Raw genomic sequence first — 13,070 nt, 5'->3', positions numbered from 1 at the left:
CTTAAAGGTATTTAAAGCTCAGCCACTCCAGTTGCATCACCTCAGATCAGTTACATACTGGGGATTACTGATAATGACTTTATTTTAACTGCCCTCTTTTAGAACATAGAATAAAGTACAGAAACTATTAGGCAACCTAGACCTTACCTGCCTGTTCCACACAGCAGGTTTTTTTATGGTTTGTTTGTAAACAAGTATTTTTAGCAAATAGTAAAGTTGAAATATACTGGGGAGGTGACTGACAACTGATTTTCCCAACTATCAACTTGGTATTCTGATAAACAGTACTGCCAATATTAAGTTTATCTCATATTCTTAAAAAAAATTACAAGTCTAACCAATTGAGTAGTGTCCATGCTGGTTCTTCCTTTGTTATACTTCTACGATTCTCCTGTTCTAAGACAGTAAATTTAAAGTCAATGGGATTAAAAATTGCTGCTTTTCTTGCATTCTTTGAAAAAACTTTTGGGATATTTATGAAAACATGTCTGCAAAATTTAAGAACTGCTGAAGGTCACATCTATTATTAAGACTCTATGGAAAACACTGAATTAATGCCGTTAGATTTCACATTTGGTAGTCAAGGGGATCTGAGGTAAAATGAGGGAAAAAAGACAGAACTGAATCTCAGCCCAGTAGAGACTTGGTAAAAGTAACTAGTCCAAATAATTTTTATGAGCATATTATGGGTGCACAGGACTGAAAGGGGCCACCTGTGCTGCTAAGCTCTATTCCCAGAAACTGCAGGAGTCACAAGTCTAAACACATCCAAAAATGCCAAAAGCATCTTACACATCTCTCCATAAGCCATTTCAGTGTGTCCCCACTGCAGTAAAGATCACCATTCAACACTTTCCCATTTGAATGAAATACCTTTCTCCTTTAGCATCATTCTAGGAAAGTTAACCTCACTAATGCCCTTCACTAAAACTGCTCCTTATAATCAGAAGAATAACAGAGAACAAAAAGAATGTTGCACTTCAATTCTGGCTGAAGGCATTAATATCAGCAAAAGCAAGAGAAGTTCTGAGAGCACACAGCAAGTCGGATAATTATAAACTTTGTTTTAAAAATATACCTTGTTGTTTGCATATACAGCATTAATAGCACACTCCACAAAAAGCTCTCAAAGTAGCATCAGATTGTCAGAACAGTTTTCCTTGATCAACAGTTTTTGTCACAACAGCACACGCACCTTGACACTTCTCTGTGATGTGGATGCGAGAGTGGGCTGTGATTTTCCTCCTGTCAGCCCAGGTAATAGACACACAGCTCCAGGAGCTGCAAAAAAAGGCTGGGCACAATTTGCAGCAACAAAAGTTGCTTCCATTAAACTATTTCCAGAAATTCATGAGGAGCCAAGGACAGCACACAATGCTGACAGGAAGAGACACAATGTTACAGCAAAGCAACTAAATTAAATAAATGTTTCTGGTGCAGTATGAGACTGACAACACTCACAAATGTTCACATAGTTCCGAGTAACTTCTTTCAAATGATTCCATACTGAAAACATAACTACTGCATCACACAAAGAACTACAAATTGATTTAAAACTACTTTATTTAATATGTTAAAATAGTCTACCTACATGTGCGATCTTTTGTACAGCTTTTATTGTTATTAAACAAACCTCAAAATGTTTCCTTCATATATTTTGACTATATTTCTGTGGATATCATGAGGAATATCACACTGTACATGGTAAGCACCAGGAACACTAAATAGCAAGAATGATTCTCTCTTTATACTTAAAAGATTTTTGTGAAATTAAACAAGTACTAGCACTGTAGTAATAGTAAAAAACAAAATAATCAAAGAAATTGTTCCTTAAATTAATTCATTATAATCCTTTAGCTATTTCAGAGCTTTAGTACTTGATTTTAATAACTATGGTAAACAGAGTAGCTAGAAACCCAGCATTAGTTAACCTATTTAAGGACAGTCACCCTTGTGGTGAGGTGAATGCTATTTCCCCTGCTGTTCTGACAGGGTCCAGAACTAAATAAAGTAATGTTTTACGCCCTGACCACAGGGAAAAGGCTGAACAAAGCAGAAAGGAGACAATCTCTGCATTTAAGGATCCTGCAACTGAAATTACGTAAGTAAAGGTGAAATGTAAGGAATTAAGCTTGGTTTATCATTAAACCAGACCACAGCTGCTGCATCCGCTCCTATTCAGTCTCTGGACTGGAGGAGGGAAACCAGCAAAAATGAGAAAGGCAGAAGGGTGATGTGTGCATACTCAGTGTGTATTCTGAAATACATTGCACTGCAGATGGAACCAAACCAGGAGATGACTCCTGCCTTTCAGAGAACCAAGCTTGTACTTCAAACCTGGATCATAGCATGAATTTTATATCTAACTTTTCTATTACAATAACTGATATTGAATCCAAACTTGGCACTGCAGAGAACAAAACTGAAACCTGTCTCCAAGAAGAGCACCTGAGTCCCTGCTCTGGCCAAGGAGCTGTGCAGAGTGCCTGAGCTGCAGTGCAAGCACTCAGAGAGCCGAGCCAGCCTGCCTACAAAAAGACATTGTGGGTTTGTAACAGCCATTCTCTTAGATTGATCTCAGTTCCCCTCTTCACAGAAAGGTGAAATCCAGTCTCAAATATATCAAGGCAAAGAACAGAATTGCCTTGGGAAGAAAAAAACCCCTCTCATTACAGGAAGTGAAGGCAAAGAAAATTGTAAAGCAGTAACATCTATCACATGCCAGTCTTCCCCTCTGACTGCTGCTGACAGGGCAGCAATGCAAACTTGTCAGATAAATGCTTTTCTTGTCAGGTATGGTCTAAAAACTGTATGGTAAGCTTTGTGTCCAGGTGATGATATAAAGTTATTCTTGTAGGACTGAAATGAAGGAAGAAGAGTAGGAAAAGGGAGATGGAAATAACAAGACAAAATTACTCCTACTCTTCAAGTCTTGACCAACGAACAAGTTTTTAACAGCTTAATTCACTGCACGCTGCCATACTATCCACCAGCTGGTGAAATGAACCATGAAAGTCTGCTGTCTTTATAGAGTCTCTGAGGAAATACCAATTCCCTGGTTTCATTAAACCCTCGTGAGAAAGCCAAGTTTGAAGCTGCTGGGGACTTGTATCAGTTCCAAAGCATGTGGAGAGGGGGTGAAAGGAAACGTCACTTGAAAGAGATGCTTGGTATCAAGCATCAGCTGTGGAACATCCTCACGGTTGTTTAGCAGAGTCTGAAATCAGAACAGAAAGAGTGTGAAAACAATGAATTAAGAATCAAAGCAAAGCCAGCACATTGCTTTTTTCCCATTGCAAATCTTGCTTTTCCATGATGTTAAGCAGATTTGCTTGCATCACTTTCAAGTGTCTAGAAGATGAGCTACTTAGTAATAATGTGATGTAAAGGTCAAGTACAATTGTAAAGCACCAAAACTCATGTGTATGAAGGGCCCTGTAAGCTGAATATACAGAAATAGCAGTGGCAGCTCTTACCTGGACCTTCCGAACAAACGATGGAGTCACTCTTTTCTCAAAGTCATCTATTGGAGTGTACGAGTTCAGGATCTTAACTATCTGCTCAAATTACAAAAGATTATTTTAGTGTGTCATAAAAAAGGAGAAGACAAAAAGAAGAAAGCATTATTATGACATTCTCACTGATATTTAATTAAAGTTTCTGTAAAACATTTTGCAGTAAAGAGAGAATTTTGACTTGTCACCTACTGAGTTGTTACATATATGATGATTGCTATGACTCATTTCCAGAGGTGTCATCAGACTGAGGAGATGTAGAAAAAGTTGAATTGATTAAAGGAAACAATAAAAAAACCCCTGTGACATACTAAAAAAAAATACATCGTGGAACGAAAATGTGGGATACAACAAAGCAGGGAAGCATTCACCACAGGAGCAGTTAAAATGCTCAAAACAATCAGAAATAAGGAGTTAAAATTTCAATTTAACAAGTGATGATATAGAATGCTGAGAAATGCTAGTTTTATAAAATGAAAGTCCACTGGCTTTTTGCAACAAATTATTTTAGACAGCTAAGATTCTTCAATCAGTGCTGCCAGAAGAAAACAGATGGTTCATTACCTGCACAGTAGAAAGAGATGTGCAGTGTTCACATATTTCCTTGGCATCATCATCTGTGATCTTTTTAACCTGAAGGAGCCAGGCTGCTTGAGACAGGGGCTCCAAAGTTTCTTTGGCATTGCTGCTTTGAAGATTCTTGTCCTTAAGCCATTCTTCCAAGTAGCTGATATTACATCTGGGTTAAACCATGAACAAAGAACAAAAATGTCAGGTTCCCCTCAACGAGCAGGTTACTTTGAGGGCTGCTAAGGAACATTCTTCTAATGTTTTGTTCAAGTTAATATATTTTAAGTTAAAAATAATACCTGCAGGTCATAAAAATAAAACAATTAATAGCTTATTGAACTATAAATTAAATCCTTGTTATATTTCAATTCTTATTTTTTCTTCATTGTCTATTTTTTAAAGCTTGGCTAATAGAAAGTGAGTTATTAGTTTAGCTGTTGTTTCCAGAAAATTACTAACAAATACTGGCATTGTCTACTGCACTGTATGGCATTAAAACATTTATTTGCAACTGAGCATGTACAGGAAATGAGAACAATCTTTGCTGTTACCAAGCAGGGCCAGGCTTATAACTGATGAGCAGCTTTCTTCTAATAATGTTCCCAGATGGGCCAAGATTTTACTGATTTTCCTTCACCTGAGCCTGCAGACTGACTCATGGAAAACAAACACATTGTTTCTTCTGCAAAACAGTTAGGAGCATGTTTCCTTGATGATGTTCAATCTACACCCTCCATGGCTCTGTCCCAATGCCTGTCTCGTCACAGAGCATGAAACATGCAAGTCAGCTTTTGTATCCCTGCCAGCCCTGGGACACTGCACCTGTTCACTATGGTAAGAAAGAATTAAAAATACTGTTGGTCACATCACGGATGAGCTAGCATGGAAAGAATCCTAACCATGTCTGACTTTAAGCTTCAGACTGTAATTTTCTCTGCCTTTTCCTCCACTAGTGTTTCCATGGAAAGAACAATTTATAGTTGTCATGTTGAGAAAGCTCAGCCCCAAATACAAAGATTTGATTTTCCAAAAGAAGAAAAAAACAACTGGCTACTTCCAGCAGAATGGTCACAGAATATCCAGTGACTTAGACGTAAAGCACATTACATACAAGTGCTAAAAATTCATTCTCAAGCTTGTTGAAACTTTACTGGCTTTACCTTATCTGCATTCCTTTTCTACAGGAGCACATGTCCTTGCGGAGGAAGAGACTATTGAGGGTGACAGCTCCAATCAGAAAGAAAAGCTGCTTCACTGCCTGCTTTAGGAGCTCAGAGTCCAAGCCATTCTGACACATCGTGCTATAAAAATAGCTGAGCTGCTGCAAGATAGAGGTCATAGTGTAGGTATCCGTGTCATCTATACTGGAAGAACGTTTACGGAACCCCGTAGGTTTCAAGCCAGAAATTCCTTGAAGACTTTCATATTCCAGCATGCCTGGTACTGAAATACAACAGAAAATAATTGATAAAATCAAAATTCCCGAGGCTCCTTTGAGTTACATTAATTATTGAACAAAACCTACTTTCAGGATATTTTAGAAGTTAATTGATACAAGAAAAATAAGATACTGACAAAGGCTTCCAGAGCACACAATTTTAAAAAAGCCTTTTATTTTTGTATAATGTTGCTCAGATTCACAGCGTTATCCTAAACTAGGAAGTTTTGAGGAAAAAGTCTGGGAATATACAATTCAGTGAAATTTGTATGTGTAGAAACACACATACAGGAGCACCTATGTATAAATATCAGGAGAGAGGAGTCTGTCCCACCCTCTGCCTCCCTGTATGAGCTTTCTTCACAATGCTTCACAAGCTCCATTTAGGTGCTCTTGGATTGCTGTTGTCTTACCAATCATGTGCTGAATGTTGTTCTCCATTACAATAATGAATTGGTGATATATTTGAATGGCCAAATCACTGAGAATTTGTCTGTATTCTGAGAGATCAAAATGCTTCAAACAGTTCTTATTCTGACGTGGAGTGTTATGCTTCATGAATTCCTACAATTGAGTTGTAAATATAATTAGAAATCACATAATGTGGTAATTATAAATTGTTACTGCAATGTGTTAGAGTAACTCATTCCATCTCAGGCTGAACACAGAATGAGTCAAAGCTAATTTCAATGGTTGCTTCCTGTACTTAATTTTCCAGTTTATGCTGACGTTTGATCTGCTCCTAAAGCCAAAGGAAAGACACGCATAGATGTCAATGAACTTTGGAGCAACTCCTAGATCTCTTAAACAGAAAGCAAAAACCCTCCCTGCTCTCCTCTCCCTAACTCCCCTCCCCCCAAGAAAAAAAACCCCAAACATAAAATAAGCCAACAACATAGCTGTTTCAACTTTGATGGCAAACAAAAACATTCACATCATATTGTTGCAAAGGGATATTATTTTTGGACTTCTCATTAGCAAAGTTCTGACTTCAAAAGTCTACTCCGTATCCTAACCTGTGTGAGGTGTTTAATATTCATTAGAATGCAGATTAAAAGCAAATTCTGGATTCAGAGCTTTTCGCACTGCTGCAACCCCAGTTACAGAGTGTTGGTAATGAAGTTTAACGGGTTTGGGTTCTGTGTGACCGCGCTGTGGCCACGAGAGGGGGCGTCCCTAAGCCCAGCTCAGGCCACCCGAGTCTATAAAACCTCTTGAAAATACAGTCAAGAGTTTCCAACTGAAAAGAATGAAAAGAAACTTGAATCTCAGGATGAGATTTAGCTTAAACAAGCAACTGAAGTAAGGGAAAAACCTGAAAAGGTTATTGTTTTGCTTCTTTCCAGAGGTTTTCTTCTATTTTAGTAGCAGTAAGTACTTGAATAGCCCTAATTATAAAACAGTAAAGCTGTTTTATATATATACACGGCTGGATATCTGAAGTCCAGCTCAAATTAAACTCATGTGGAAAGATTCAAATTAAGTAGCGGTTTCCATGTCATGGCTTTAACCTACTTTAGCACTTTGATGTTTCCTTCGTTTCCCTTGATCCATTAATTCTGTACTGTCTTGTTATTTGTATAAGACACATAACACCACTGCAGAGCAATGTGAATATATAAATACCTGTAAGGAACACTGGTGAACTGGTGAATAGTTATTAATTAATGCTATTCTAAATTTCAATTAAAATCTGTCAAAAGTAATTGAATTATTTTATTAAATCATTCCTACCTCTTCCCCGCTGTACTGCTTCAAACAGTTAAGAAAATAATATGTATTGGAAAGCCAAAAGGACAACATCTCAAAGTCTTCTGAATGTTCCTGAAAATGGTAAGTAAAGCAGTCTTACAATGGTATTGTCTCATGGAGTTAATTCAATAATTAAACTTAAGACCATTACAGCATTGGTAGAACAGAGCCTATCTATAGCAGAAGGAGCACAGAGCATCTGAAAGGTGCTGAACAAATCCTGCTCTGTTTTCAGGCTAACACATAGCAAAGATCCCTCTTTTGTTTGGTAAATACTGCTTAAGTATTCTTAATAGACAGGCTAAATAATAAGCCTGAACAAACAGTTTTACAATTCCTGTGGATATGCAGTGTGCTGGAGGGCTTCCTGCAAAGAAGTGAGAACAACACCTGCATTCACAAATGACACTGAACGACATATAAACACACTTCTATCTATCTCTTATTTTTATTAGCTGAGTAAACACAAGCTTCTATAATGGATAAACTGTGCTGTAAATTTTTGTGTACAAACTTATAGGCATACAACACGTTCAACTGCATAAACCACAGTCCATTCCTGTCTGTGCTTCCTCCCTGTGTCTGGTGTTTCTTTCCATTATAAATCCACAATAAACCATTCACAGAGCTGAATCTGTTATGCATACAGCATAGCAATTTGTGTTTATAATTTAATTTTGCACACTGGCTGGGAATTTGATTTTAATCATTTGGGTTCTAGTGCTGCAGTACAGATGACATGTTGAATTACACCAGCAGCCAAGCAGTGCAAAAACCTCCTCAGAGTCTACCACCAGCTTGCTGCCAGACATACCAGCCTTCATTTCTGTCCCTCTGACTTTGAACAGTGCTGAAAGCACAGGTGCACTTTACCTAATTAGCTACTCATTGTAAAATGTAAAATACTTTAAATGATTTTGTCAACAACATCTTCAGATAAAAATAATTTATGTTAATGCATTCTGTGGATTCCATGTTCAGCACAGCAGAACCTCACCTGGAGACTTTACAGGGATGCTACTACAAACCAAAAAAGTGTCACTAATCATTATCATTCCCTTCTAGGAACATCAGCAAGTGGAAGTGTTGGTATTCCCCAGGTACCATGCATGCATCTTGTAAACCTTGTGTTAAAAATCAAAAAGCACAGTACAGCACAAGGAAACATAGCTCCTACCTTAACAACCTGTTTGATGCCATCAATGGTTACATTCATGAATGACTTCAGCATGTCAGCATCGTTCAGGTAATCTGCATACCTCACACACATGAACAGGATGTGAGCTGGAAGGCCAGGTATCATATTAACTACAACTCCACGTGGCTTCAAATCTGCATGGAGGAGAATCATCTGGTTTATTATGGAAAAATACGATTTTCAGTGTATCGTTCCAAAAAAGACAAGCACCATGGTGTTCCTTTCTTCAGTGACCATTCACTTGATAACTGATTTACTGGGGAATCTCTTGTTTCTGACAACATTACTATTCTGTAATAGTATTGCTCACATATATTAATTATATTTTCCTGAGGGGTAGGAGAGTATTGTAGCAAATTCTAAGGTCCAGCGTGGGCTATGCCAGGCAGGACAACTTCAAAGGGCAAATTACATTTAACTACCCAGCAGATGCCCCACCAAACTGAAGCATTGCTTAGGGCCACACCTTTGTTCACAAAAATATTAACATTCAAAAGTGAGAAGGAGGTGAGAAGAAAAGGAAGGTGTTGTTAATCTAATAATGGTAAAAATGTACATGGAAAATTTGACAAATTCACTATTAATTGTAAGCTAATGAGAAAAGCTGGTTTGGCAGCAAGACTGATACTGTAAAGTAGCTCAGATGAGGGACAAAATCCTTCTACAAGAGAAACATGAAGTACAGCTCCTTTCAGTGAAGGGAAGGCATGGCAAGGACAGACAGGAGAGCAACCATCACACATGGATATAAGCACGGTGACTTACAGACATAGTAGATGACCAGGAAGAAAGTAAATTGAAGTCCCTGGTGTGCTCTTGGGATTTACAGCTTTAGAGATGGATAAACAGTAAGAAAGATAACAGAGTCAGCATTATGTAGAGTCAGAGAAATTATTTTCTGTACTTGAAATATATGGTAGTGGAAAGAGAGCAGTACAAATTGTACTGGTGGTAAGAGAATGGGGAAAAAGGCAACTTTGAATGAAAGTGAAATATGGTGCCATGTAGTTTTTGTTAAGGTGTTCTGAATATTGTTGATGACTTATAAAATTCCAAGTTTTACTAAAATACCGAGGATCAGATTCTGAATGATCCTTTCTTCATCCTCCTTTTTGTACTCCATCATTCCAATGTACTCTTTGGGCACAGTGGGCACATGGGCTTCAGCTGTCAAACACAAAAGCACTGTTACTTCCAGGTTAATGGGTAAGCTAATGGTAATGTTAGAACAAACTACTGGAGAAAAGCAGTTTTCTCAGGAATAAAGTAAGTACACACTAATGTTCTTATCTTATGGCTCCAAGCATTACGAGTTAAGTAACATTTATATTACTCATGAATAGCTTCACTGGATTCAGTGGGATTACTTGCAGTAATAAGAAAAAATAAACAGCTAAGTTACACCTCTACATTAGACAACTTTCCAATGTTTTTGAGAGTATCCTGTAGTGAAGAATTACTTTGTCTGTAAGAGCTTTGTACAGACTAACTTCACATCAGGAATCATCTGCCACTTGAAGGCTCGTGGAAGGGGCTCCTTGTCAGATGCAGAACTAACACAGTTGGCTCAGAGAGTTTGTGTGAGGGTGTGCATTAAGTGCTGTTGGCAGGACCTTATCCCTGCGCCTGCATCTTTATCATCTAGACCAGGTCCCCTGTGTGCCTATGATTTAGCTGGGGAAAAAACAAACAAACCAGGAAAGGACTTCTATGTAATTTGTGTTCATGATTCCCCTGGCACATTTTTCTGAGGTATTAAATTTCTAACTCCACCCCAAACTCCATCTTTTAAAAAATATTTTTTTCTTCAAACAGACACTGAGCATTCAAAGCTATTAAACAAAATAAATCACATAATAATATCTTACATTTTTCGATAGTCTTGGTCAGAGTTTTGATCTGATCTTCTAATTTTTTTATTATTCTGTCTTTCATGTCTAGCTTTTCTTCAAGATCCTGTAATAATCAAAGTCAGTGAGTTCAGAGTAGACACAATCAAAAAATGTTTTCTACTGCTTCATGTTATTGCCACAATTAATATTATTATGTGCTTTTACCTACATTTGCTGGAAGAAAGACCCTCATATAGTTTTTTCTTCCTAAATTAATTGAAGAAACATCCTATCCATACCACAGAATCATAATTTCATTCTTTTTATCCTGCATTTCAGGTACAATTTCTTAATGACAATTTCATTTCCTCACCATGTTTTCCACAGCAAGTCGAGTTGTCACTTGCTTCATCTTGCTTTGTAGTTCACCCTGGACTTCATCTTGCATCAAACCATTGCTCAGCCCTTCAATTCCTTGGATTGTGTCCTTCAGACTCTCTTTTTCTTTTCTTTCTACTTCATTCTGGGACTCAGTAGTTCTAAAAATAGGTAAGAAATCTTGTCTCTTAATCTTTTGTGAAAGCACAGTCAGATCATACTTGTCCATTAGTTATTATCTGTACAAAACACTCCAAGGCAAATCTTAAGTGGAATGTAATTTAAGAATTTAAGTGACTCTGTTACTACAGATTATAGTGACTACATTTCTTATTAAAAAAAATATTTTTAAAATTACCTTCTTTGTGTCCTATCCCGTTCTAGCTCATAATGCAGCCGATTTGACATCTCTTCCATTTTTTTAATAATAATGGCAGCAAAACCCAAAACAAAACAGAAACAACAAAATCAAAGGTATTTACTGTTCAGTACTAGTATTCAGTAAATCTTTCATACACTCATAGTTTTGTTTCATCTAATGAAATCGAATGACCTGCCAGATAATGTATCCAAGAAATACGTGACTACTCCATACCACACAGAAAATTATATGGGATGAAGAATTTGGACACTACTAACTTCTTGCAGTTGGCAGTAAAACTACTCATAAATTTTAAATCAGTTGCCTAGGAAGACACTGCAGTTACAGACACTCCAAATCCTCAGCAGAGTATGCTTTCCTAAATTGTAAAGAACTTTTCCCTCTGTCTCCCACTCTGTGTTTTGCAGCATTCTCTTAAGTCTACCTCATAGAGTATGCCTTAAGTTCTAAATGATCTTTCCTTTTTACTGTTTCCAAAGGACATACTCCATTTCACATATTCTTAGCAGAGCCCTATGGAATACATTTGGAGACTTCCAAACCATAGAACCGAATGACCTCAAAATGTAAAAAAAGCACATATTTGCATGTATCTCATTTTTTCAGAAGAGATATAATATATATTTTTCATTGCATTTCTTCCATTTTGCTAATAAGAAAGTAAGTAATAAGGAAATGAAGTCCTCATGGAATATTAATTCAGCTTTTAGAAATTCACACCAAACACTGAAAGACTGGGGACCATAGTAGGACCATTACCTTTCAACTTTACGGTCTGCTCTTGAAGACGGTTTTCAAGATCTGATTTTTGATTTTCAAGTTCAGCAACTTGCTGCTTAAGATCTGGGATTACCTTTTAGAGAAAAAGGAGATTTTGTGTATTTCAGCACCTTCCTTCTTTTCAAACCCCTGCAGTAGCTCCTAAGTCAGCCCATGACCCTGAACTGCCAACAGTCCAAACCAGAGAGGCTCTGGGGAGGTTCTGCTGCCTGCTTGCCTGACTTGTTTAACTCTTCTGGAGGCACCTTCTGCTGGTCACTCTTAGAAACTAAATACTGACCTAATCAAATTGTTGGACTTTCCCACTGCTACCATTGTTTTGCTCTAGTTCAAAGGAAATTACACTATGGCTTTAATTTCCCTAGTTCAATTAACAGTGAAAAACCCCCTCAACATTCCCTAAAACAGTCACAAAAATAATATCATAAATAACTTTTCCTTCTATTTTCAATTTTTATAACTCTGTTCTGAAAACATTTCTTCGTTTATTTTTCAGAAAAATGATATGGCATATGCTATCTTCTGGAACAACACGAGCTCCTTGTGTCAGACAGTTTTGCACAGCACCAGGTGTCAGGCTCTGCAGCCGTGCCTGTAGCTGGTTTTGGAATGTGTAGCTGCCCTCTGGTGGGGAGAGCCTCAGAACTCTGAGGAGGCTTCTGAGAAAAATATCAAATCAGGTTCATGCAAATGAAAAGGCAAAAAGCCTCTGTGAGGCTGCCCCAGCAGGCTGGACACTCAGACAGTAAATTTGGCTGTCTCCTTACACACCACCCCAGCAGGCAGGGAACGAGCCTGAGGGTTGTGCCACCTTACATGACCCCATTTGTTTGAGCCTTGAGATTTCAAAGACATGCCCACAATATTTGGAGAGCCACAAACGCATCTGGGTTGTACTTCTGCACCTGGACCTTACCAGATTTTCTGAAGTTAGCCGGCTAACTTCCAGCCGAATGCCGTCATTTATGTCATTTTCCTCTCGGAATAATTTTTGTAGATGATTAATATCTTGACTAAGATGTTCAACTTTAAAGTTCAAACCTTCAATCTCCTTCTCATATATCTCTTTCTGAGACTGGAAATGGCTTTCCAATACTCTGTTAAAACAAAAAGGAGAAAGAACATGGCAGATGTAGAATGACCTTGATTAAATGGGTCAAATTTAATACAAAGGGAAAACGAAGTACTGTGATTAACACAGGGATATTCCATTACATCACCTGTG

The 13,070-nt window shown here is 37.7% G+C and overlaps 1 protein-coding gene across 2 annotated transcripts in view; it reads right to left on the bottom strand.

Moving 5' to 3' along the window:
- Nucleotides 1–163: 163 nt before the first annotated feature.
- MYO5C (myosin VC) overlaps nt 164–13,070 on the bottom strand; it is a 34,972-nt gene continuing 22,065 nt past the window's right edge. Inside the window, exons 29-41 of one of the 2 annotated variants that reach the window (XM_038147337.1) lie at nt 12,762–12,942; nt 11,825–11,918; nt 11,042–11,093; nt 10,679–10,844; nt 10,342–10,429; nt 9,545–9,640; nt 8,453–8,607; nt 7,258–7,347; nt 5,937–6,087; nt 5,246–5,528; nt 4,080–4,254; nt 3,477–3,557; nt 164–3,217 (exon numbers count right to left, since the gene is read on the bottom strand). In XM_038147337.1, the coding sequence (XP_038003265.1) occupies nt 3,065–3,217; nt 3,477–3,557; nt 4,080–4,254; nt 5,246–5,528; nt 5,937–6,087; nt 7,258–7,347; nt 8,453–8,607; nt 9,545–9,640; nt 10,342–10,429; nt 10,679–10,844; nt 11,042–11,093; nt 11,825–11,918; nt 12,762–12,942 (1,765 nt within the window). In that variant the 3' untranslated portion in view covers nt 164–3,064. Of the gene's footprint in view, nt 3,218–3,476; nt 3,558–4,079; nt 4,255–5,245; nt 5,529–5,936; nt 6,088–7,257; nt 7,348–8,452; nt 8,608–9,238; nt 9,303–9,544; nt 9,641–10,341; nt 10,430–10,678; nt 10,845–11,041; nt 11,094–11,824; nt 11,919–12,761; nt 12,943–13,070 lie in introns of those variants that run through there. The other variant, XM_038147338.1, reaches the window with a different exon arrangement.

This window comes from Motacilla alba, chromosome 10, assembly GCF_015832195.1.
Source record: "Motacilla alba alba isolate MOTALB_02 chromosome 10, Motacilla_alba_V1.0_pri, whole genome shotgun sequence".
NCBI classification, from domain to species: domain Eukaryota; kingdom Metazoa; phylum Chordata; class Aves; order Passeriformes; family Motacillidae; genus Motacilla; species Motacilla alba.
The sequence above is the reverse complement of the archived record's forward strand: the minus strand, read 5'-3'. Positions and strand labels throughout refer to the sequence as shown.